This window comes from Ambystoma mexicanum, chromosome 10, assembly GCF_040938575.1.
Source record: "Ambystoma mexicanum isolate Mex_15411 chromosome 10, UKY_AmexF1_1, whole genome shotgun sequence".
NCBI classification, from domain to species: Eukaryota; Metazoa; Chordata; class Amphibia; order Caudata; family Ambystomatidae; genus Ambystoma; species Ambystoma mexicanum.
Window position 1 is genome coordinate 524,225,339 of NC_090932.1, and position 25,392 is coordinate 524,250,730.

At 44.1% G+C, this 25,392-nt stretch overlaps 1 protein-coding gene across 1 annotated transcript in view; it reads left to right on the forward strand.

The window, feature by feature from the left end:
* NEU4 (neuraminidase 4) overlaps window positions 1-25,392 on the forward strand; it is an 82,267-nt gene that overhangs the window by 38,686 nt on the left and 18,189 nt on the right. Inside the window, exon 2 of the mRNA XM_069618092.1 lies at window positions 9,091-9,346. Coding sequence (XP_069474193.1) covers window positions 9,091-9,346 — 256 coding nt within the window. The remainder of the gene's footprint in view (window positions 1-9,090; window positions 9,347-25,392) is intronic.

Sequence of the window (25,392 nt, forward strand, 5' to 3'; positions counted from 1 at the left end):
AAGTAACAGATGCAGAATTGTTTGAGGATCGGGTGGATGATGGAGAAATAGGGCTAGCTATTTGCATTCCCTGTGAGATCATGATGCAATACTGTTAGGGAGAATTCTCTTATAAGGCTAATTTCCCAAACCTAGTGAGTCCCCCAGCAGCTTTGCTGGATTTTTGGGGTTTGTTTTTTTTCTCCTGCTAAGAGTGAGACTCTTTTTCCTCCCACTCTTAGGCATGATTTGAGGTATGTCTTAGACTTATTGTGTGCTTATGGGCTATGGGGTCTTTTACTCCATAGGGTATCATCTGTTTTGTTGTGTGCATTACACAGCACCCTCAGTGCAGTAACACAGGGGTGTCATAGTGACCCCCAAACATAGACTCCAAACCCTGGGACGGACTACTGTCTCCCTGGGCATGTAAAGTCACCATTGGATTTACTAGTCCAAAATTGTGAACAGAACCAGTACAAACCATCATATTGTGGAAGTACTGGAAGGGGTTAATTAGATTGCCGCTGGGTCTGTTTCCAAGGGGGCACTGTCCAGTCCCCGCTTGCCGAGTTTCTGGCTGGTGGCAGTGGTTACCACGTGAAATATTCCACCGGAATATTTCCTATGGGATTTTCCCATTCATTTTAAACGCACCACTTTTTGGTGCAATGTTAAAGATACCGCTGGTTTATTTATTTAATATAAAATCACTGGTTGGGTCTTTTCACCAGAACTCTTTTCCAAAATGGCGTTTGTGTCCGTCTCTGTAACTCCAACCAAGGTCGGGCCCTTTGTTCCACTTTTTGGCGGGCTTCTCCACAGAAGCCCTCCAAATGGTGCCACTCTGTCTGGGTTCCACAGGATGTGTGGTTGGGCCAATTGGCACCCTGGACTGCGTTGCCTTAGCAACTCAAGTCGCACTCTGTTCTGATTGGCCCAGTGGTGAGCCACCCGGCTCACCACTTAGCATGTATGAGTGACAGCTAGGCTGTTGAATGGGGTTTTTCTGCATAAAAGCAGGGCTTTGGGGACTGGAACTTGAGAAGTCACCACAAGACCTAAGAAATCCGAAGAGGGGAGAAGCTGAGCCATCTGCAACGACGACACCACCGGTGGAGCCCCACTGCAACAACCTCAGCACTTTCCCGACAACAAGAGAAGATCTTCTGCTGTAAGAGTCTTCTCCCTTTGAGCTGGTGGGGACAACCAGTTTGCCATTCGCCTTCCAGGACGTCCCTTGGTCGAATCGCCCATGCCAAGCACCCCGGCGGCCGGATAGCCAAGCTTCACCACTGTGACTGCGAATAAAAGGAACGCACCTTTTAACCGACAAACTCTGCGACTGGTCTCTTCCCTGGGCAGTGCAACGACTACAAGTTTCCTCCTCGATGAGATCTTCTCTTCCCCTGGTCGAAACCACAAACTGCACCCGCTGCCAGGAATAACTGCCACCGCTGGAGCTTCCTCACTCTTTAAGGTACTGTGTTCCGCCTGGCCTCCCTTTCTGCGGATTGCTAAAGGTGACCCTTAAATCCTTGGTTTTCCAACTGGGTTGGCCCCAGACCTTCTAACTTTATCTTTCGCATCAAACCAACCTCCTTTGAACATTTCTGCAAAGACTTGAGTGCTTTCTAAACTGTGTGATCTTGGGCACATTTCGCCTTGCTCCATTTAAAGTGGGCCTGGCCTATGAACTTTGGCTCTACAGTAGACTCTGCCTTCACTAACTTGCTGTGGTCTTATAAAAGTGTTGGGAACTGTTTTATTTTCACGACCTGCCTTTTTCTCTCCCTTTAACTTAATCATTGGAGTGCCATCTAAGTTACGCGCTCACATCTGTTTTTACATATAGTGGTGTTTTGACCTAGACTTGTCTAATAATTATTAAGGGAGGTGTATATACTTTATCTGACTGTGTTTGAGCTTGCTTTGATTTAGAGTGCTTAGTGTATTTCCTAAAGTGTGTTTTAAATAAATAATTATATACTTTTTATACCAAGCTCTGGTCAGGGTTTGCTTGCTCTACTGTGTTTTTAGCCCTATTGTGTATTCTCTGTATACTGCCCTACTCATCTTGAGAGAAGTCTGACTGCTCAGCCACAGCTACCAGGTAAATCTGGGTGGTGCAGACTGCCACCAATTGGGTTTACTGCTTACTCCTGTAGTCTTAATCTTCTTGCACTGTTCCCCAAGGGAACTGCACAGGATTCTGCCTAACAAATACCGTAGATTGCAATGTACTTTGATGGCCCTTGTCACCCTGCAATCCTTCACAGGGAAAGATTTCGAGCAAGTCCCTGGAGGACCATGGACAGCCAGTGCCCACGATGTAGGGCTCTTGCAGGGAGTGGCACCCGTACTGATCACACTCAATCCAGGTGCGGTATTGCCCCGAGTAAAACAATATCCACTGTCCAAATAAGCAGAGGACGGAACACGAGACACCATTTTTGCACTCCTAAATCACAGGAGTATTGTGCCCTCCAACTCCCTGTGCAACACGGCTATATACCCGATAAAAAGGCAAAAGGGGCAAGAAAGAGAATGACCCAGGATCTCTGCCACTTAAATGAAATTGTACTGGTGGAATTTCCTGTAATGTCTAACCCTGCGATCATTTCTGGAAGGTAACCATTTCACAGGGGCAGATTTAAAGAATGCTTCTTTTCCATATCCCTGACCCAGACTCACAATACCGCACAGTGTTTACGTGTGGCAGAATGTGGTTTGTACACCCAAGATTACCACAAAGGTACTGTGAATCACCTAGTATCTTTAAACACATATTACATGCTGATTTAGGAAGCATCCAAGTGCCCAGTACTATCATTCAATCTGTGGACAATCTGCTAGTGTGCAGGGACAAGGAACAACAGTGCGGAAGTGACTCTGTCGGTTTCTTGCAGCTGTTAGCATAGAAAGGGTACAAGGTAGGCAAAGCAAAGTTGTAATAATGTCTCCAGGAAGTTCTCTACTTGGCACAATTGATATCTGTCAGTGGGAAGAAAAGAATACTAGAACGTGCTGCATCTATGCACAGTGCTCCCAAGCCCAAAACTGTCAAGGAAATGCAGAGGTTCCTAATGTTGTGTTAATACTGTAGAGCATGGATTCTAGACTATGCATCTTATACCATGCCCCCGTTTTAAGGCCTTAAGAAGGTACAAAAGACTGATAACAAGATTAGTCTGGACGGAAGACATGCTCACTAGCTTCAATGAATTGAAAGGGCTCATTTCTACTGCTCCAGTGCTAGCAACCCCTGACTATACCCAAGAGTTGTATTTGTTCTCCCATTCTAATGGTCAGATGATGACAGCAGTACTTACCCACAAAGGCACAATGGGCCACAAGACAGTGGCCCTTTACAGCAGAATGCTGGATTCATGCTGAGGTCATTTTGTCCAGTTCAAATATCCACATAGTGCAATGCAAGATAGTAAATCCTGCGTCTTTCTTAACAGAACTGTGTACTGAAGAAGAGCTTGCAAGGCATGACTGTGTGACATTTGAGGGGGAGGAAGAAGATATGCCAAAAGCAAAAGACATCCCGCTTGAAGGAGGTGGGTGGGGTCTTTTTGTTGACGGGTCAGGAACTATTAACCAGGGGACAGGCTTAAGGCATACTGGTGCAGCAGTTGTCTGCCTAGTGGACGGAGAGTATGAGGTGATGGTGCAAAAAAGACTGCCCATGCACTAGTTAGCTCAAGCAGCAGAACTCGTAGTGCTTATTAAAGCGCTTCTAGCGTCCCTGGGGTGCCGCCTAACTATTTACTCTGATGCTACCTATATCACCACAATGGTGCATTTAGGGCTTGCACGATGGAAGAGGGAGAGGGTTTAGAAGGGCTGACGGGTCCCCAGTACAACATGCAGCATTATTGGACAAACTGATCAAAGTGCTTTCCCAGCCGTGCATGACGGCGGTGGTGAAATGCACCGCCCATACCAATGATACAGGTGAGGTTTCACTCAGTAAGACCGCTGCAGATGTGGCTGCCAAACTGTCCACATATTTCTCTTTGCCCAGTATTTCCGAATATCCAGAGATAGCACAGGTACGAGCTCAATTACCAACACTGTGCAACTTATTACCAATTGCACACATTATTGAATTTCAGGGCCATGCACCACAGGATGAGAAGGACCTTTGGAATCCCAAAAGCATACAGTGTTAACAAAGGCCATACCTGACGTTGGAAGGTGTAAAGTTTGTGGAAACAGGTGGCAAGAGACTACAATGAGCTGCATGGCAGGAGGCCTCATGGGATTTGGTGAAGAAGTTAACAAAAGGGTGAACAATGTGTGCCGAGAATATCGGAGTGAGCATGTGGCAAAGCTCGCGTGTATTGAGGCAATGGAGAAGCCAGTGAGGGTGCAGAAGCAAGAAGAATATGAACTGTTTTTCTACAATGAGGGAAGCGTCTTTGTGGGGGCCAACAACAAATGCAACAAGACATTATACATCCCAGACCTCTAGAAAGGGACAGCTGCGATGATGGACAATTACTGGGTGTGTGTTCAGCAAGCATTTCTGCACCTCCCACCATTATGGAGGGGCACCTGCTCCCTGGCAGCGCTGCACTATGTTCCCCTTGCGGTCCTTGAAGTACACTTAATAGTGGGACCAAGGACATTGCTCGCCCCAACGACTACACCAGTGCCAGATGTCTCCACCATGAGTCACCACCACCCCCATATTCCGTATCCTGCCAGAGAAGAAAAAGAAGGAAATATTGTGCAGAAAGCAGAGATCCAATTATCTGTTTTAAGACTCATCACAGCTGCTGAAAGAAATAACAGATCAATAAAGACTGTATAACAAGGAAGAGACATTCTTTGCATTGTTATTAGTGCCAGGGATACAAGCAGCCACCAATGCCAAATGGCTTCAGATAGTCCGCTGAGAAATCCTAGAGTTGGCAAATGACATTGAACAAGGGTTGAACGCAGTAAAGGCTGAAATGATGACACTGCAGAATTGCTACAAGGTGGATTTGCTTACTGCAATGGAAGGAGGTGTCTGTAAAAAAATCTGGTATTCGTGTTGCATGTACATACCCCGAAATGACACAGCCAACGAGTCTCGTACACAAATAATAGAGGCCCTGAACATGCTTACCACCCACATGCAAACAGAGGTCGGCATACAAAAAAGTGACTGGTTTGATTACCTTTTTTCCTGGGCACCATCATGGATGGGGGCGGTAGTGAAAATACTGGTACCAGTGATAGTGTTTGTGTTGGTGATCTTCTGCACATGCCAGATGGGACTTTGATGCTGTGTCAAAACAATGCCTAGCGGTGCAATGATGATGGTTTCAATTGGAGTACATGGCACTCTCGAGGTACAAAAGACAGCCAGGTACAAACAGATGACCCAAGCATGCCCTGCATGGTTAGGATAGAGCAGCGCCTTCACCCCCCCCAGACACGGTCACCATTCCCCCGCCAAATTCCGAGAACTATGATGAACACTGGGTTGACCTAGCAGGAGATGGGGTGTGTATATATCCCACGTGTACCCAACAGCAGTATGCACAAGCAGGGGAAAGTGTGCGCTCTGTGGACAAAGCATGGGTGCCCAAGAAGGGAACATGGCCGTATCAGATAGCTGAGAAGTTTGAAACTGAGAAAATGGAGAAGGAGGACAAAGAAAGACTTGGCAGTTTGTTAATGTGGGATTAACGAAGGGGGCAATTTTGGGGAGCGGCATTGATCATCCCAGGCCCCCAAGAGGTTTTCCAGATGAGGCGAAGGCCTAAGAGTCTGTCGAAGGTGCTTGCGGAGGTCATAGGGAGAGGGTGGTGTTGGTATAAGCTGCATTTTGGGGAGGCTACTATATGTTTGGGTATAGATTACGCTGGGAGTGAAACACCATTTTAGAAGACAGCAGCCATTTTGAAATTGAGGCCTAGCACTGCGCTGCAGCCAGGGCAGTAGGCCAAAGGAACAGAACATTGAGATAAGTGTGTGCATGCAGGGTTGGGTTGCAGCATAGGCAGCAGTGAGAAAAACCAAACCCGGGGAGATCCATAACCCTCTCATTGTTATATACTATTAGCATTTGTATCCCAGAAGGAATGTGCCTGCAAGGCCATGAGGGGACAGAGAGTTCCTGTGAAAGGTCATCCCATGAGAAACCTAAGTTATAGTGCCCAGATGCCCCTGTCCCAAGACCCCAGCATTCCAGAGTACCAGCCAGCCTCAGACCACCAACCATAAAACTGTTAGATCGCCAATTTATCGGGAAGATCACAGCAGAAAGGCGGGTTCACAACATCCTGGATCTCTGTGATTTGTGCTGCGAGGTGCCAGGGGGGGAAAGTACCACACCTAAAACCAGGGTTGGAAGATTTGGGAAGGCGCTGATGCGTCTGGGATCGAACTGGGGTTTGCGAGTTATTGTGACCTCAAAAGTATCCTCTGCGCCCATGTCTGCAGTACCAGGTCACATTAGGCCACAGATAGCGAATGCAATGATTTGTGTTAGTAATTGCCAATTAGGAGCTTTGCGACTAAGGCTATACAAAGAAGAACCCAACGTGGAGGAAGATGGACAGGAGAAGCTGGGAACAATAGCCTGGCATCCCTTATGGAGCAAGCAGTATATGTATAGGGTCACACCAACCAGCCACTTGGATTTGTAACCTATGTAATCTACGTCACTTATGACATTATGTGCCTTTATAACGTGTTGCTTATGCTATTTTCGTCAGAGCGCACCTTGACAGCAGAGTTGTTTGCTAGCACGTACTTGTCTTTTTTATGAAAATAAACCTTGTTCTCCTTCCAAGAGGTGTGCTGGGCCTTTTTTCCCTAGTGGATTGTATTTTCTCTGGTGTGATCATTGAGGGGTTCCTGTACACTTCTGCAGGTTTGGGTGGCCGAGATCCAATTGCTGTACTTTGGCGCCAAAGTACAGCAATTGGATCTCGGCCACCCAAACCAGCAGCAATTTACACAGGGACATTTGGAGCTTTAGCACACAGGCGGCAGACTGAACCCAGAAATAACAGTAGAAAAAGATAGCACAGATCCACAGTTCCAACTAAGCTCCAACAACAATTCAACAGCTTCTCTACACTTTCCTCACCGTTAACAGGTACACCTGTGACAGTTGCAAGCTCATTTAAAATGCTGCACATGCAACAACAGTGCAAACGTGTTTCTCTTTTTTACCCTTTCCTCTCTCTCGTACACCCACATATTCTCAACACACCACCATGTATTTCCACGAGATGCCCTTGTGCTCCTGGTTCATGGCAGATATTTCTATCACATGCCCATATACACTTACCACATGATAATTATGCCCATGTAGGTGCACATAAGACAAACAATACCATCATAACCCCCTCCAGCCATCAGCAAGAGGGTATCCGATATAATGATCTGGTTAGTAGCACCACCTACTCTTTTGATATCCTGAGCACACCTCAAGGCATTACGCATCCACAAGACGTAATGAAATACCACCAGCCTTGTGAAAGTTTTGCTAGCCAATTAGGGATGATCTAGTCCCATATTGTGATTATGTTTTGTTCTGATCAAAACACTGACAATGATACATTCATCCCAATGATCACAATCACTCACCCTTACGTTTTCATTTCTCTAGATGGTCTGAGTTGAGTCGTGAAGTTTTTGCCTTTGTGACTTTTTCCCACACTTCCCATTTCCCCTCTCTTCTTGGCCTTGTTTCCTTTTCACCCCGCAAACCACGATTGGATGCCACCCAGGGCTGGGTCATAAGTTGCCTCTACATGGACAAGGCCCATCACTTTAAGACCACTACGGTGGTGATATGTGGAGTATGAAAGACAAATAGCCTAACATATGCTCTAGAACTTCCACTACATACCATGTACTGTATTACTTACATTTGATCAAATCGTATCACAGAACTGCAATCGCAATCATATATGTAGGTACATGTCATTCGTGCCAGGCATTGCATCATAGGTCTATGTACTCTCTTAATATACTAGTTATGGTCAACATTTCCACAGGTGCTCACCTGACGCCAAGTGTTGCCATCTTATTCCCAGGTACTGCCCTCATGCCCAGTAGTGTCATCATGTTCCCAGGCAGGGCCCAAGTCTCTCCTTGTCCCCAAACTATCCAATGTAGCGCTTTGTCATGTTGAAGAGGTGGCGGTGAGTGGAATGTCTTTTATGAAGAAGATGGTGTGTTGTTCTGATGTTTTCTCGGTGAGCAGGAACAGAGGGGATGTCAGGCACAGCTCATGAATTATGCAGAGATCCAGCAGCTCATGCTTACCTAATGCTGGTGACATGACACAGCCGATGAAAGGTGCCATTGGATAGAATGAACGATAGGGAGGCCTAGCCACTGGCTAGATAGTTCGGCAGCGGTGTTCCGGTCACCATGCCTTCAGGGTAGATTTGAGCACTGCCACTTTTCCAGGCAAATAGAAACTTGATTTATAGTAAGTTGGCTATGATATGGTCGGGCTTAGTGTAGAGGCGGGATCCGGCGTCACATGCCTGTCTCAGGGCCTAGTCGGGTTCCATGAATGGAACAGGCACATGGATGGGCTACCATATTTCCCTCCACTTCTTCTTGCAAGTGTGTGTTCCAAGTCAAGCTCATTTCTTTAAAAAGGCAGCACACAGATGTATTTATTTTCACAGTGCAAGCATAGTAAACCACTAATCCATACATTGTCTGCACTAAACAATCAATAGGAAACAATGCAGCATTAAATAGACCCACTTTATGCATTCCTCATGAAAGAGAAATGGAAACAAAAAGAACGTTGCCATTCAACTGCATTCCAGACAATCTCTTTGCTTTTGGTTTTTCATAGTTACAAGAGTTCGCAGAGAGAACTGAAGTTCTATCTAGTTCAACTATAAAGAAAATGAAACATGCATGTCAGAGGCAAAGTAGGGCTGAGAGGGGTGGTGAAGGGAAAGTGAAAAGACGTACACAGAAAAGGGCACAGATAAGGAGGGACAAAAAAAGGCAGACAGTATGTGGGTCACTATTTAGTGGAAGAATGAAAAAGAAGAGCGACTAAAACAAGGAACCTTTATGGGAACACCATCTGCCACTCATTTCTGTCCTCTTGCTTTCTGATAGTGGGGAGACCTAAGAGCAATCAACACAGCCTTGCTGAAGAATCATCGTTCCATGAACCCCTGCCCACTCTATGATGATTTTACGGGCACTGTCTTCCTTTTCTTCATTGCTGTGTTGGGAAAGATTCCGGAGTCCTATCAGATTATCACCGGCCATAATCTTGCTCGGTTGTGCTATGTGTCCAGTTCTGATCAAGGCAACACATGGAGCGCTGTCACAGACCTGACCAAGCAGGTGATCGGAGGTTCTATCAAAGGTAGGAGGCCTAAATATCTAACACAAGCACTGGAGAGCAACATGGGCACATTGCATGAGAATTAAGCATTACTGTTCTAGAGATGTGACACATTGGGCACTGCAAAATACCTTAGACTGTGGTCTGAGTTGTAGCCATTTTAAAAAGGTGAAAGTTTCCCTCACACACATGATGAGGACAGGCATACTAATTTAACTTTACAGAAATATCCCATAGGTCTCTATTTCTACCAGCCCCATTGAAGTCATTGAATGAGTGACTAGCACTAATGGTCCCATGGATGTACAAACATAAGGTCCCAGAGGTACTAGTGGGGTGTATGTCATGCAATGAGCTCTTCATAGTGATGTGGCATGATTACTATGTTATGCTATGTTATGCAGGATTGCTATGCTATGCTATGCAGGATTGCTATGTTATGGTATACTACATTAGGCTCTCTCATATATTCAGGCCTCAGATCTCTCCCTCTGCTTGCAGTATCCTGGACAGGCCCAAACCGTTCTAGGGCAGAGGACACGTCAGATCTTTCTGCTTATTCTCTATGAATATATCATTAGCCCCATGTATGTATTTATTTACATATTTTCTTCACCAAAGCACTGCACAAATCAATAAGAAATGGTACATAATACTGAAAATACAAATGGACGATGGATAACTACTTTTAAGCAAGAGAAGCTAACAAGTGAGTTTTCAGGCGAGAGTGGAGTGGAGTATAAGTGGGAGAGGAGAAAATAGAAAAAGTCAGAGGATTCCAATACTTGGATCCAGGTAAAGAATAGGAACTTAAGTAAGACTGAGCAAAAGGAGGTTTAGTCAAAACTAAAATGAGATGAAATTGAGAATGTAAAGTATGTGAAGGATGATAAATAGAAACTATCGAGGAAAGATAGGGAGGAGCCAAACCATGAATGCAATTAAAGACAATAGGAAGAAACTGAAAGAGATGGCGAGATTCATAAGGGAGCCAGGAAAGAGAATGGCGTGTGAGGGAAATAGAAGTGTAAGAGGAAAGACAGAAGAGAATTTGAATAGCTGAATTAACTATTGAATGGAGAGAAGAAAGCTGCTTTACAGTAAGTCCACCTAGATAAGATGAGAAGTAGTCCAAGCGAGAAAGGACAAGAGCAAAAATAAGTAATTTAGCAGTATGAAATTAGAGAAAGGAGAGATAATACAAGAATGAGAGATGTAAGAAATGTGGCTAGAAAAGGAGAAAGGGGGCTCTAAAATAACACCAAGGTTGTAAGCAGAGGGAGAAAAGTAAATAAGTGAGGGAGGAAAGAAAACAGCTGAGGGATGGTGCAGACAGGACAGTAGCTTCCGTTTTGGAACCACTGAGGGTTACAAGTGAGAGTTCTCCCAGGATATAATAGCTAAAAGGCAAGCAGAAAGAGTTGATTGGTAGATGTCTTTAAACTCAGAAAAGGAAACAAAGACCTAGGGTGCATCAGTGTAAAAATGATAGGAAAGATCAAAGTAAGCAATAATGGAAGAAAGCGGTTTAGTGTAGTGTGAAAAAGGATGGGTCCCAGGACAGAGCCCTGGGCTACTCCACAGTATAAAGGAAGGGAAGAGAACAATTTACTGGTCCAAGACACAGAAAAGGATCAGATAGGTAAAACTAAAACCATGGTAGAACAGATCCAGAGAAAACCAACGAGGATAGAGTACTAAGAAGAGTGGTGTAGCAGACAGCCTTGAAGCCACAGAAAGATCCCAAAGCGCAAGAACAGAAGAGAGCTTGAGAATGAGCAGAAAGAAGTGAGTTGATGTCATAAAGTAGAGCTAATTCAGTTGAGTGTAGGGGACAAAAACTGGATTGATGTAGCGGAAGGAGAGAATGCTGTTGAAGATAAGTGGAGACTTGGTTGTATGCAATATGTTTGCGCACTTTGGACAGAAAGGGGAAAAGGGAAATAGGATGGAAATCTGAAGGATGAAACAAATCCAGGGAAGGTTTATTTACGATTGGGAAAATAACAGCATGTTTAGAGTCAGGGGTAAGATAAAAGGAGAAAGTAAGGAGTGAAAAGGTGGTCAAGAAAGGAATAAATTGGGGAAAGAAGTTGAAATAAAGGTGCATCAAGGTTTCAGCACCATCCTTCTCCAGTGTCCTGTTGATGGCCACTACTGAGAGTTTGGAAATTCACTTTATCGTGGGCTGCTCCTTTCTTGTGACCTTGCCCCCTTTTTATACATTTTTATGAGGTGAAAAGGAAATTACGTGGTCAGAGAAATATTCTTTCTTAATAGCTCGGTAAGTATTATTATATTGTTTTTTTTTTGCGCAATGGCTAAGGTTTTCGTGCCCAAATTGCTTACACCTTTCACTCCTGAGACTGAAACTGTGTGTATATTTGTCATCTGCACATCAGAGTTTTCAGGACAACTACATCCTGTGGATTCCTCCAATCTCAACACTGCTGAGTCTATTCATATCACTCTTCAGCTTTGTGTCCCAATGGGTATAGAGAATACCCTTCACAGTGAGTACACAAACAGGCATGCAATTGAGGACTGTTGTGCACTGTCCCGGAATGAATGGAAAGGAAAGCTTCATACAGATTCTGATCATCATGTGTGCATTTTAAACATACACTTCTCATTGTTTATTAGCACCTAGGGATATTCTTTATGCCCAACCTACTTGTTCTTTTTTTTTTTTTTTTTTTTTTAGATTTTTATTGTAATTTTTAGTTTAATTTACAAAGAAACAAACTTTTTATTACACAATTCCCTCTGTCTTATTCTTAACAGTCCATCATGTTGCTGCACATTTTAATCCGGTCAAAGTCGCATTAAGTTTTTGGCAGGATTAAGTCCATGTAATTTATCACTGCACATGTTAGTTGTGTGTTTGTTCCAGTGATTATATAGTTCCACCATTGTTCTAGATCGTCATCTATTGGAGCGAATCTTGCGAGGTGCAATGTCCTTTCAGCCTTGATGGCTATGCATTCAATTATCAGGTGTTTTGCTGATTCGGCTGCATTGTTGCAGTATCTGCAGAGAATGTCTGTGATATCAGGTTCCCGCTTCATCATTCGAACTACTTTGGTCTTAAGTGGGTTGAGACGAAGTCTCATGAATTGATTGCAATGGTATCGCAAAGGAAATTTACATAAGTATTTCGGGGTTTCACCGAGACCATGCAATGAAATTCCCATGTCTTGTATTGACTTCAACTTTTTTCGCTTCGCTTCATTTTGGATCCAATTCCAACGGCTCAATTTTGTTTTTGCCCTTTGTGGCATATTTATCACTAGCTCTTCTGTCAACTCTGCAGATCGCATGATTGCATTCAGTTTTCATTCCCACACGCAGATTAGATCCGACTTGTTGGAATTGGTGTTTTTTTGCAATATTTCATAGGGACCGGCTACTTGAGCCATTCTCATTTTCCACCATGCCGAGATAGACTTCCATAGCACTGTGGCATATAAAGGCTCTAAGCCTAGTTCGTAGCGGATCGCTACTATTGAAAGATTCTGTGGTAGACGTAGCGCTTTTCGCCAGAACCTGCCCTCTAGCTTACACCAGAAATCTGCGGGTATATTCCAACCTCCCTCGCTGCCAAACATTAGGGCTGGAACGACTTTTTGCTGGTAGAACGTGAGTAATGGTTTTAGCGTAAATTTGCCATGTGCAGCATGGAGTTTCAACCCTTGCAAGGCAAACATTGTAGTTTGCGTTAGTAGGTCTTGAGTCCAATTCCATTCGCGAATTGAAACATTGAATTGCACTCCAAGGTATCGGATAGAGTTTGTGACATCTATTTTCTCTTTATTGAGGAACCAACTGGAATTTCTTTTACTCCCTTTGTGTCTGCTATTAATTGCCATGATCTTTGCTTTCTTGGTATTTATTAGCAGGTCGTTATTGTTGCAGTACTTTTGAAGAGCATCTAAAGAACGTTGAATTCCAATTTGTGTGGTATCTAAGAGGACTATGTCGTCAGCATATATGACCCAGGACACATGATGGTTGTTTATCTTCGGGGGGAATGTCCTTGGTTCCATTAGGGCGATAGGTAGATCCGATATAAAAGTTTGAACAGTAAAGCTGCAAGAGGGCAGCCTTGTTTTACTCCTCTCTTTGTAAAGATTGTATCAGAGAGGTCTCCTTTTGCATTCAGTCTAACCCGGAAGGAAGTATTTGTGTACAGTGCCATGATAGGTAGCAGTATCTCAAGAGGGCAAGACCATGATAGTAATTTTTCCCATAACTTCTGACGATTGATGGTATCGAAAGCTTGTTTCAAGTCTATGAAGGCGAGGAACACATTATTGCTGCTCTTGATAGATTCCAGTTTTATGGTATTTAGAATGATTAGATTCACTTCTACGCCGACTCCCTTGGTGAATCCTGTTTGGCGTTTGTCAATTACCTTTGCTTGGTCGGGCCTGAGTGCTAGTTTCTTTTGAAGGAAAGCGGCAAATATTTTTCCAATGACATCAAGCAACGTGATAGGGCGATAGTTTGTCGGATCGCTGCGGTCTCCTTTTTTGAAAATTGGCACAAATATTGCTGTATTCCAGGATTCAGGTAGGGTTTTACATGCCGCGATCCTCTCAAACAATGTGGAGATGAATATTACCCACAAAGGGCTATTTGTTTTCAGCATCACGTTGGGCCAGCGGCTCTGGAATTATTTAATTTTTGAATGGCGCGTTTTATGTCCTTCGATGTTTCAGGATTGGGCCAATTACAAATGTTCCCAATGGCTGGTTTTATGCATTCGATATTTTTGCATCAAAGACTGCTGTGTAATGGGAGACCCATCTTGCGTCATTTACCCCATTTGCCATATCATAGGCTGGTTTAACTGATCCAGTATTTATTATTTCCCATAACTGACGTGCATCTTTTTGCAAAATGGTCTTCAGCATGATTTCCGCTTGCTCCCGATCGCGCTGGGTGCTGAATGCTTTTAGCCAATTTCTATAGCGCAGCCGCCGCTTTTTCATTTGGTCGGCACTTTCTTTGCCTTTTCATTTCTTTATCTTTGTTAGATCGCTGCGCAGTTGTTTCTTGGCTGAGCACAGGATTTCGCTGAAAGGATGTCTGTTGATTGCATGATGGGTCTTTTGATTAACAATGTCTGCTCCAAACTGCATCAGGAGCGGGCTATAGTTGATATTTGGAATCGCTGTAGCGGTTGTCACATAATTATCAGTAAATGCAGACAGTTGTTTGGCGTTAATTTTCAGCCTTGATCCTGAGTTGTTTGTCGTAATCGGCTCCGTGTATTTGGCTTCTAGTCGCGGCACCGCCATATCGTGCCATGTCATCATTAATGCATCATGGTCGCTTATTGTCGATCTTACTGTTGTCAGGTGAATGATTTTGCTTAATAGATTTCTCGATGTCCAGATGTAATCTAGAGTTTTATTACTCGATCCACGGTGCCATGTAGGTGCAGCAGGGATGTCTCCATTTGTGCATCCATTTAGCATCGAGCAGTTTCTTGTCGTGATCTCGTTCATCCAGCGAGCGCCTCTGTCAATTGAATAATCGACTGACGGGATGTTTGTTTTTTGATGTAATTTGCGTTTCGTGAACCAGGAGTAATTTAGATCACCGCAAATGATTATTCTTGGCTCATTGTAAGTGATTAGACAATCATCGATCAATGCAGCGACAGTAGTTATGAATTTGATTTGGGAGATCATCGCTGGATTCCAATGCACGTTGATAATTAACATGTGGTCCCCTGGCCCCTCGTTGATCGTCAGTAGTTTTACCGTTGTCGCTTGAATGAAGAGGTTCGGGTTTATGGCTTTTATAATGGACCAGTTTAAATTGTTTTTGATCATCGTGATGAGCCCAGCGAATGGTCGACCAGACTCATTCTTGCCCGCGGCGTTGAACAGTATTGTGTATTCATCGCGTGATGGTTTATGCCTGAGCCAAGTTTCTTGTAGGCATATAAGCGTACAATCATCAAATTGTGAACATTTCTCTTGGAATAAATGGGTGAATCCCCTTGTATTCCAAGAGACCAAGCGGTGAATAACAATCTTTCTGGGGATCATTTCCTAGTGGTCCCTTCTCTTCAGAGCTTTGGAATTCCAGCGTGAGTTTGAAGAGACTGTTTGAACCGACGTGGGTGACGATCTTCACTGGTCTCGTAGATCTGCGCGTTTTCGCTCATCATTCTGTTGGGCGAGCAGGCTTGAATTTGGGTCTCATTGATGGGGGGAACCTTCATCTGAGAACTGTACATCAAAGCCAAAAAATAGCAGGTCCTCTTTTGCGTCGAGTAGTTGTCTGGCAATTAATTTTGATTTAAGGTGTAGAGTAACCCAGTCTAATCTTGCCTCTGACATGTATTCCACGACTACAATGTCGTCGGAATCAATTGTGCGTAGAGTAGGTATTGTATGCAATAGTTTGATGATATTGCGGCGATTGAGGTTCACCTCATTTTGGTCACTTAAGACGTTTTCAAGTTGTAATTTCCAGCTGTTGCACTTTACTGATTTAACAAATTGATGGGAGCTTGTTTTGTTTTGCCCATCACATTTGGCTTTTTGAGCTCTTGTCTGTTTAGGATTTGGATTTCCTGGTAAAGGGGAAGTGTTCGCCGATTTTGTTCTTTACGGTGTTTTTCTGTACTAGCTGCCTTAGCAGGCTTGGCTAAGACCTGGGAATTACTGCTTTTTTCCTTCATCTCTGCGTTAGTTGGCAGAGGGTTTTGTGGCCTCTTATCAGCTGTTGTCTCAATTAATGTGGCCACATCCTTTTTTTTTCTGTTTTTGTTATCCCAAATTATTGCCATGGGTTCCTCGGATCCGTCGTCCACATAGTAGGTCGATAGGTCGCAGAGATCTATCGACTGCTCACTCTTAGTCTCTTCTTCATCACTTATCTCTTCTCTCGCTCTCTTATGGGCCGCAATTACCTCCGTATTTGATTTATTTTCCTCTTCTTTTTTTTTTCCATTTAGCAGGTTTCCCTTCTTCGTCGCTCGATTAAACATACTGAGGGGCGGAGGAGTTGTGATATTCCTTATGAATCTTTTTGCCTCATTGGTTCGTGGTCTCTTTGCTTTTGGTTCAGGTCTTGCTTTAGGACATTTAGCTGTTGGCTTGGATTCAGCTTGGGATTTTTTTCCGTCTGGTACCTTTATCGTTTTTGCTTGCCCTGAAAAAATGCCAAAGGACAATTTGGTAGTCAGGTCGTGCACGTCTGGGTTGATAGGAACTTGAGCATCGAACATGCTTGGTAATATAGTATCTTTTGTCGATACTTTCTCAGTCTCCTCTAACAGTTTGGTATTCGCAGTCGTACTCGTTGAAGTTGGATCCAAGGTTTCCTTCTCATCACGTGCAGAACTCGATCCCATTGATGCGGCCGGTGCAGTCTTTGAAGTCATATGCTTGGTTACGGTTGTATTCAATGCAAGCAACTGTATTGCAGTTTCCATTTCAATGTGTTCAATGATCGAAGACTCTTTAGGGGTGTACATTGGCCCATATGGATTAGGCGCTGACTTCATTATCGATCTTAGTTCAGTCGAACTGCACGCCTTTTCCACCCTAGGCTCATATTTGGATGTCGTATTGTGTCGCATCAATTTTGTGCATTCTATGACAGCCTGCATCAAATCGGCTTTATCATTTGATTCTTGTCTAGCAATGTCACTTAAGCGCGATTGCCAGCACCGTGAGGCATCGGCTTCATAATCGAGTCTCTTGGTGATATTTTGCGCGAGCGTTTCCATTGTGCACATTTTGGTGTTTAGTGTAGCCAGCACTGAAAGATGGCCTTTTAGAGAGTCGTGCAAGGCTTCCTATAACTTCATAAATGGAATCATGGCGATCGACGTTGCTGCTAATACGTTGTTGTGAATTTGTACGCCAGCAGCAGTAGACAAATGAGCTTTGTTCTTAGCATCAGAGTCTGTTTCACTATCAAGAGTGGTCGATGCGTCTAAAGATTGTAAGCACGCTTTGGAAGTCTCGTTTATTTTAGCGAAGGCATTAGATTTCCTTCTGTCGTCATTGGCCATTCTGCATCCTGCAGGAGTTTTCGTATGGGGTGTACTTGTATTTGAGAGCGGAGGATTCGAGCTTGCTCTGCTTCCGCCGTTAATATTATCACAAGATTTTCCATATTTTTGAATGAAGCTGTCTTCTAATCTCTCACGCATCTTTAGGAAGTCGGCTTTCAGTCTTTCAGTTAGGCGCGCTTCTCTCGCGGCCAACTCTGATGCGGACGACTCCTTATGCCTTGGAGTTGTATTCGCTTGGGTGGCCGCATAACCAGGGCCCCCTCCGACTTTTTTAGTCGATTCGTTATTTGGGTCAAGCTTCGCTTGTTTTTTTGCCGGTGAGTCTTTGTGCTTTATTTCATCGACATGCGTTCGTTTTAGGGGTCTTGGGTCGCTTTGCAGGTCCATGTTAGTTCTCAAGCTATCTGAGGTGTGTAAACAGTTATTCCTGTTAGCTGGAATGCTTTGTATAAAGGGAGTCGGGATACTTAAGCCGCGGGCTTGAGAAAATGTAGACACGTCAGGCTCACGGTTTCGGCCTGCCTTATGGGCTTCCCGCACACCCGCGGCTTGCACGTTAGTTGAGCAGCCGGGGTCTGGCTGATTGTGCCGCGTTGGTGAACGTGGCCCAAAGCTCTTCAATGCTGTTCTTGTTCGTCATTCTTAGCGCTAGCAATTCGGAGTCAGTTACATCAAAGGGCGATTCGCTCGCGTCAATGTAAACTGACGGCGACGGTAGAACTGGATCTGGAGCTGTTGATGTTTTATTCGTTTTAGTCGTTTCCGGTGGCTCGCACTGTATGATGGTTCCGGCTGATTTCCCTGTTTCTGGTAAGCGATTGTCGTGACATTGTTGTGCTTTGCGCACCTGTGCTATCTGGGGCTCCTGGAATGCAGTGGGGTCAGCCTTATTTGCTGCCACTGTTGCCAGGAATTGTAATGATGGTATTACTGAATTGTCTTTTTTACAGGGGGCAACATGTGAATCGGAGTTTGCAACATTGCTTACCTCTAACTCCAATCCATTAGTCAAGTTTCGGCGCAGCTGCAATACTTTGAGGCGCGTTTGAGGGCCAGAAGGCAAAGGCCGGGACAGTGGCGGGGGCATAGACTGATTTTGGGGTGCCCTGCCTAGATTAACAATCAAAGCGCCACGTGTCATTTTGGTCGGAGCGTGGGCCGCGGGAGCTGCGGCAGACCACTGAGGCTTTTCCAAGACTCAGAATCACTGTTTGCAATGGGCGGCAGCTCCAAGAATAGATAGCCGTGTATTTAAAATAAGTGCGAAGACGGGGTAAAGCAGCTGAAAAGAATGCCTTATAAATGCTTTTTGAATGTAATATAAAAGTGGCAGGGAGGCAGGAGGAGTGGGGGGGGGGTAGATAGAGTGGATAGAGTGGCAAGCGTGCAGATCTTACCCAGTCTGCCTCTGCTGTGAGCCGCAGAGACTATTTAGGCGATTCCGACACCACTCCTAAACCGCTCCAAAACCGCTCGTTGCAGGCGAGCTCGTAGCAGCAGAACCAGGCAAACCCAGGCGGCCCCTCGGCACCGGTATCAACGCCAACGCTGAGGTCTCCAACACCGCGGTTTCCACCTCCTCGTCTCGTCACTTCAGTTAGAGGAACGGACCCTCGCCAACGCTCATGTCAGCACGTTTCTCTGTCAAGCCGCACTGAATCGCGATGCACCTACTTGCTCTTCGATTTGGTAATACATGTACATAGTTACTACTTTTTTAAAAATGGTTCAGCTGTGTTTTATGCAGTGATCTGCTGTTGCTGTGGTACCTGATCCAGAGTGTGATTGTTTTTTTTCAGGTGTCCTGATCGGTATCCTGCCTGCTGGCCCTCACATTTCCACTTTCATGGACACATTTTAAATCTAGAACTAGTTGAGCACAATTCTACTGCTATAGGGTGTTGAAAAGCAACATACAGTGCCCCTTGAGCATGTGTGTGTGTGTGTGTGTGTGTGTGTGTGTGTGTGGGGAAATGGGTACCAGCATGAATTAAGAAAATAAATAAAGCAACAGTGTTAGGGGTGATGGGTGATGACCTGGAATGTAAAGGGGGGTCAACCAGTACATCAAAGCTAGGAAACTCATGCTATATCTCAAGAGTCATGAAATTAACATCACATTCCTGCAGGAGATTTACCTAGCATCAGCAACAGATGCAGCATTCACTAGCAGATGGGGGTGCCAATGATAATACACATACTCTAAATATGCGAGGGAAGTAGCAATATTTATCCACCACACCCTGAGCTGTAGGCTTACAGAATGGACTAAGGACCAGGAGGGGAGAGCACTCTTGGTATCGGGCGAAATGGAGCTCATGAAAATCACAAGTATTACTAGCTATGCACCCATGATAGATGCCCCTGAGTACTATGATTGTATAGCAAATCAGTTGCTAAAGTTTAGAGACACCATGACAAGATCATTTGGAGGTTGATTTTAGCACAGTTCTAGACACATAATTGGACAAATCCTCAACTACACCCAAACCGTTCCCGGACGTCACATGCAATTGAACACATTAAAAACCTATATGGCCCACTGGGCATCTGGTGAAGCTGCCACCCTGGGGTCCAGGCCTTTACATTTTATTCAACGGTCCATGATGCAGCAACTTGCATAGATTTCTTTTTACTGACAGAAGCATGCGCCAGATGGGTCAGAGATACGTCTATAATAGACAATATCTGACCACTCCCCAATAACAGATATGATATGGCATTTCTAAAGCACCTATACACAAGTGTTTCAAGGCACGGCGCGGCGAGGCAAGGGGGGGGGGCAGAGGGAAGACGGGGACAACGATCTTACTAGGCCAGGTGACATTGAGATCGCGCAAGTGCAGGGGACGGGGGAAGAGGAAAAGTGAGGGGGGATAGAGGAGGGGGAAGTGCAGTACATGGGAAAGACAGTAAAATAAATAGAATAAATGAGCGATAACTAATAGTGCGGCCAGCTGGTGGCAAGTGCAAGTGCAGACATCAGGTGTCAAGAGCTGTTAGGGGGCTATAGGGATACAGAAAACAGTCCCAAAGTGCAGGGTATGGCAGAGAGACAGTGCAGGGGTGCCACTGGCAGGGGAGGGGACCTGGGCCCGAGATCAGAGGGTAGCCAGGTGACCAATGCAGTTTCAGCCACGAGTTCAGCAGGGGAGAGGAGGAGAGAAAGCAGAAACAAAGAGGAAGGTTTTGAGGTGCATCTGGAACCGACAATGGTTCTCCTCACGTTTCAGGGAGTCAAGGAGACTGTTCCAGAAAGAAATCTACCACCAACTCGTTACTTGGAGAAGCGACTGACCCTGAGGGAGTTGGAGGCAGATGAGCTAAGAGCTCGAGAGGAAGACATTTGGGAATCGAGAGTTTAAGGAATTGAGACCCCCTGTGCCCAGAAGGCTTTGTGGACAATGCAGAGGGTTTTGAACTTAATCCCCACAGCCACAGGGAGCCAGTGCAGAGATTTCAGTCCTGGAGAGATACGATCCTTGGGCTTGAGGCCAAGGACAAGTCTTGAAGTCCTGCTCTGGATGAGTTGCAAAGGGCAGAGAGTAGAAGCAGGCAGATTTAGAAAGAGACGGTTGCACTAGTCAAACCTCGAGAGAACCAGAGCTCTGGAGACAGTGAGCATCTGGGGGAAGGGGAGGAAAGGAAGAATACCTCTGAGGAGGTGCAGCTGGTAGTGTAACTTGACATCTCCACAGATAAAACCAATGCTAGCACCTGGAGGTTTAATGCAGTCACCCTGACGGATGTAACATTCCAGTTGGACCTACTAAAAGAAATGTAATTCTTCCAAACAAATAGAGGAATGGTGGACTCTGCATCTGTATTTTGAGAGGTATTCAAGTGCTAAATACGGTGCTTCTGCATCCTTAAAGAAGACAGCGTGCTTCGCTACATCAGGAGGTATCTAAACAACTGTGAAAAAAGCTAAAAGATTTTGAAAAAGGAGTACTTTGCAGATAAAGAAGCTGTCAGAATGGATGAGATACACACCACATTACAAGCATTCAGAGATACAACACAGTGCAAGGTTAAATATTTGGCCAGCCACATGAATGCACAGCAATATTGGGATGGGGGGGCAGAAGACCAGGAGAATATTGACATTGTTAGCAAATGCGGACCGACCCACTACACTTGTTCATGTGATTAGGGCAGATGGTGACGTGCTAAAATATTGCAATTTGGAAATCCTAAATGAGTTTAGAAAAATTATAAACTAAATCATATGCATCACAGGTTCAAAAATCTCCCATCAAATTAGCCAATTGGTAGAGCAGGTGGCTCTCTATTGGCTGGAGGATGAGGATCAACAAAAGCTTAATGCATCGATTACAATAGGGAAAACACAAATCCATTAAGGACAACCTCCCAAGCAGGAAATCCCCTGGGGTGGATGGCTTGTCATCTGAATTTTATAAAGCCTTAGCAAGCATGGTAGGACTGCATCTCTTAAATGTATAAATAATAAGTTATATGACAAGGTAAACTGACAGATAGAGTGTGTGAGGTGCTAGTGATTCTCCTATTGAAGCCACATAAGGATCCCACAGAATGCTCATCATACTGCTCCATACGACTCATTAATATTGGCAACAAGATATTTGTGAAAATTCAGGCAAATAGGTTCCTCCTGCTAATGCCAAAATGTGTTCTACTGGATCAATCCAGATTCATTCTGCGCAGGTTAACATCATATGGCCTATACTGGCTTTTTGACATGATGCAAGATGTTCAGCTTGAACTGCAGGTGGCAGCAGTCCTATTGGATGCCGAAAAAGCCTTCGATTCCATGGGAATGAGTAGTACAATGGGCCCCCTTTTTATTTCAAGTACATTTTGACAGGTGGAACACCCCTTTTGTTTTCTTAGTCTCGCCCCTTTTGATATGAGTTTGATATACACTTCATAAAAATGTAATAAAATGATATCAAAGATAATGTCTATTTGATATCAAATGTATATTTTCAGATAATGTGCTTTCTAATTTTATATTAAAAAGCATATGAATTGAATATACATTTCCTATTTAAATGATTCATAGTGAATATAACATTCTTATAAAAATGTGGGTGGGAGCATGTGGCTGCGGTGCTGACTGGTTGAGGGTTGAGGGCAAAGGGAGCTGTGAAGAGAGAGACTGTGAATATCGGGTTCAGCGGCGTGATGCGGAGATGACGCTGGAGTGGGTTTCCACCCAGAGGTGTTAGAAATGCGGGTATACGTTTGATATCAAATGAATAAGCCCCCCCAAAGCTTTTGATAGCAATTTTATTGAATTCCAATAACTGTATGAAAACTGTATACACAGTTTATATATTTGAAGAATTTCAAGAAAGTTTGATATAAAATGATCGAGCTATAAATAGCTTTAGGACAGTATACTTTTTATGTTAGTTTTATAGTAATTGCTTATAAAATTGATATCAATTTTATTTAAAAATGTGGATATATTTTAATATAAAAGCAGATCTAAATTTTTATATGAACTTGATATTAAATCTGTAGTATAGATGACGTTATGAATTTTATACGGGCTATGAAGTTTGCTGCGTCACTTTGGGACATTGAACCTTGATAGAAATGTAATATAAATTTTATTAATAAGATCGATGACATCATGATTGTATAATCTCAATGACACAAGCAAGAGAGATAGCGAGTATAGATGAATATAGATTTGATAAACATTTAAATATAAAGGGACGGCCAAGGCTGTGATGTCGTAGGGGGAGGGTCTTACAACTCGGATATATAACTTTTGTGGTAGGGATGAGAAACATGTGCATTTTGAGCTATTCAGGGGCTACACAGGAAACAACAACTATGAACAGCTACAGTTACAATGAGGGGATAACACCCGAGGAAGCCCTGGAGGTTATGACAATAGTCATACTTCTGATTGGTTTATGGTGTATGATGGGATGGAAGATGCTTAGGATTTTATAGCCGACTATGAACCAGTAGAGTTTTGGGATGCTGATGATGCGGGTATGGATCAATCAAGCATGGCCGATGCAGGTTCTGAAGACGGTGAATCTATGGCTCTGCAGGTGGATGGAGCAATGATACCGGAGGCTGATTTCGCCCCCGGGGGCCTTGATGAAAAATAGGGTCATGTGTGCCGGGGTGAGGAGAACCAGGCTGCAGCAAATACTGTCAATATTTATTGTGCTTGCTGTTCAAACCAACTTGGAAAACCGGGGTATTTTGAAAGTAGCCTGTGCAAGGCATGTCTTTCGGTGATGGAGACTGATAGCCTTAAAGACAATGCTATTATTAATTGTGCTTGCTGTTCAAAATTAATTGAAAGCCTGGGAATAACAGTCTGTGTAAGGAATGTATTACGCTAATGGAGACCGATTTGGACACGACAGCTTCTCCTTGCGCTGATATTCGGGCCACCCAGGGGATTACGTCCATAGTAGCTGGGGCTTTATAGGGGCTTTACAGATGGTGCTACGGACATAAAATAAATGATGCTCAGCAGGATGCTCACAAATGTTTGGAAAAAGCTTACATGGATAATTCGCTATGTAAAATATGTGTCGTATTGAGCCCTAAACCTTTAGTAGATATGTTGCGCTTGACGCAGCCAATGACACAGAGAAGGACCAGTGCAGGAACTGATTAATGCCTGTCTAAAACATTATGGGCTTTAGAATCAGTGAATAAAACTCTTTTTAAAATGAAGCAGTTTAAACAGGGGTATCCGATGGGTGTTAGAAACATCATTGAAAAAAGTTTCCAACTGGACGGAGATAAAGTATATATAATTAAGCGCATAATGGAATGTTGTCATGGTTGTGTATGAAGCAGCGGCGTGCAATGTGTTTGTGCAGTAATCACATGTATTATGGAATCTATAACAGGCCCAATTGCTCTAGCATTTTAATGTGAATATATTTTTCATAGAAATTGCTGTTGTACATGTTAATAAAAATATGTTGTGTATAAAAACTGATTGTGTCTTTATGTTGAGCGGTTATGGGGCAAACTTTGCCGAAAATATATTATGATGAAGGAGGTGTTGGTAGTTGTGGAGGGCATGACAGCCTGTGCCATAATCTGCAAACCGATGGTGAAAAGATGTCACAGGGAGCCGTCAAGACGTGGCTTTCAGGGGAAGAGGCTTACATGCTACTCAAGCAGGTCTGAAAAAATTTTGAACAGCGAATGCCATAGTATGTGCCATCGATCAACAATGACATCTTGGATTTCAGTCTGTTTCGCAGAGATAACGATGGTTTTCGCTATATTCTAGCTGCCATCGACGCTCTATCAAAGTACACCTATCAAAAAGTGATCAGGGCGCCCGTCTGCATGAAAGAATACAGCATGATAACCTGTTGTGTGGGAATCTACCCACTGAGAGTCTGCAGCCACGTGTTTTAGCTCAATGTACCTTTCACAATGGAGGAATATCCATTTGCATATAAGTCTTTGTCCTGCCCACTCGAGCAGTCCAGCACCGAAAGGATCCTGTGGAGAGAGTCGCCCTTAAAGTCTTAAGCATTCCTAGTGGCAGCTCTGGTACTACTCAAGAAAACCTGTTCCTGGGACAACTACCAAAAATAATCATCATGGGGATTGTTGAAACAACTGTGCTCAGCGGGGCATACAATAAAAAACCCATTTGAGTTCCAACACTGTAACTTGAACTATGTGGCACTGCATAAGGATGGTGTTCTGATTCCTGCCAATCCATGCACTCCGGACTTTCGAACATAATCAGAGAATAGACAGGGCTGGTGGCTGTCAATGGAAAGAACACGCGTGATGCAACAGCTTCATTCACACGCAACGAGTATGCTCTCGGCTATACCCTAATGTCCTTCGATCTAAGACCAGACAGCGCATTAGCGCATCATTTCAACCTCCTGAGAAGCAGGAACCTACGTGCTAAAATAAAGCTTGAAAGAAACCTAACCGCCACATACTCTTTGCTAGTGTGGAGCATTTTTGATAGCGTTCTCGAGATCAATACACAAAGAAACATCCTTTTTGATATTTAATGTACACT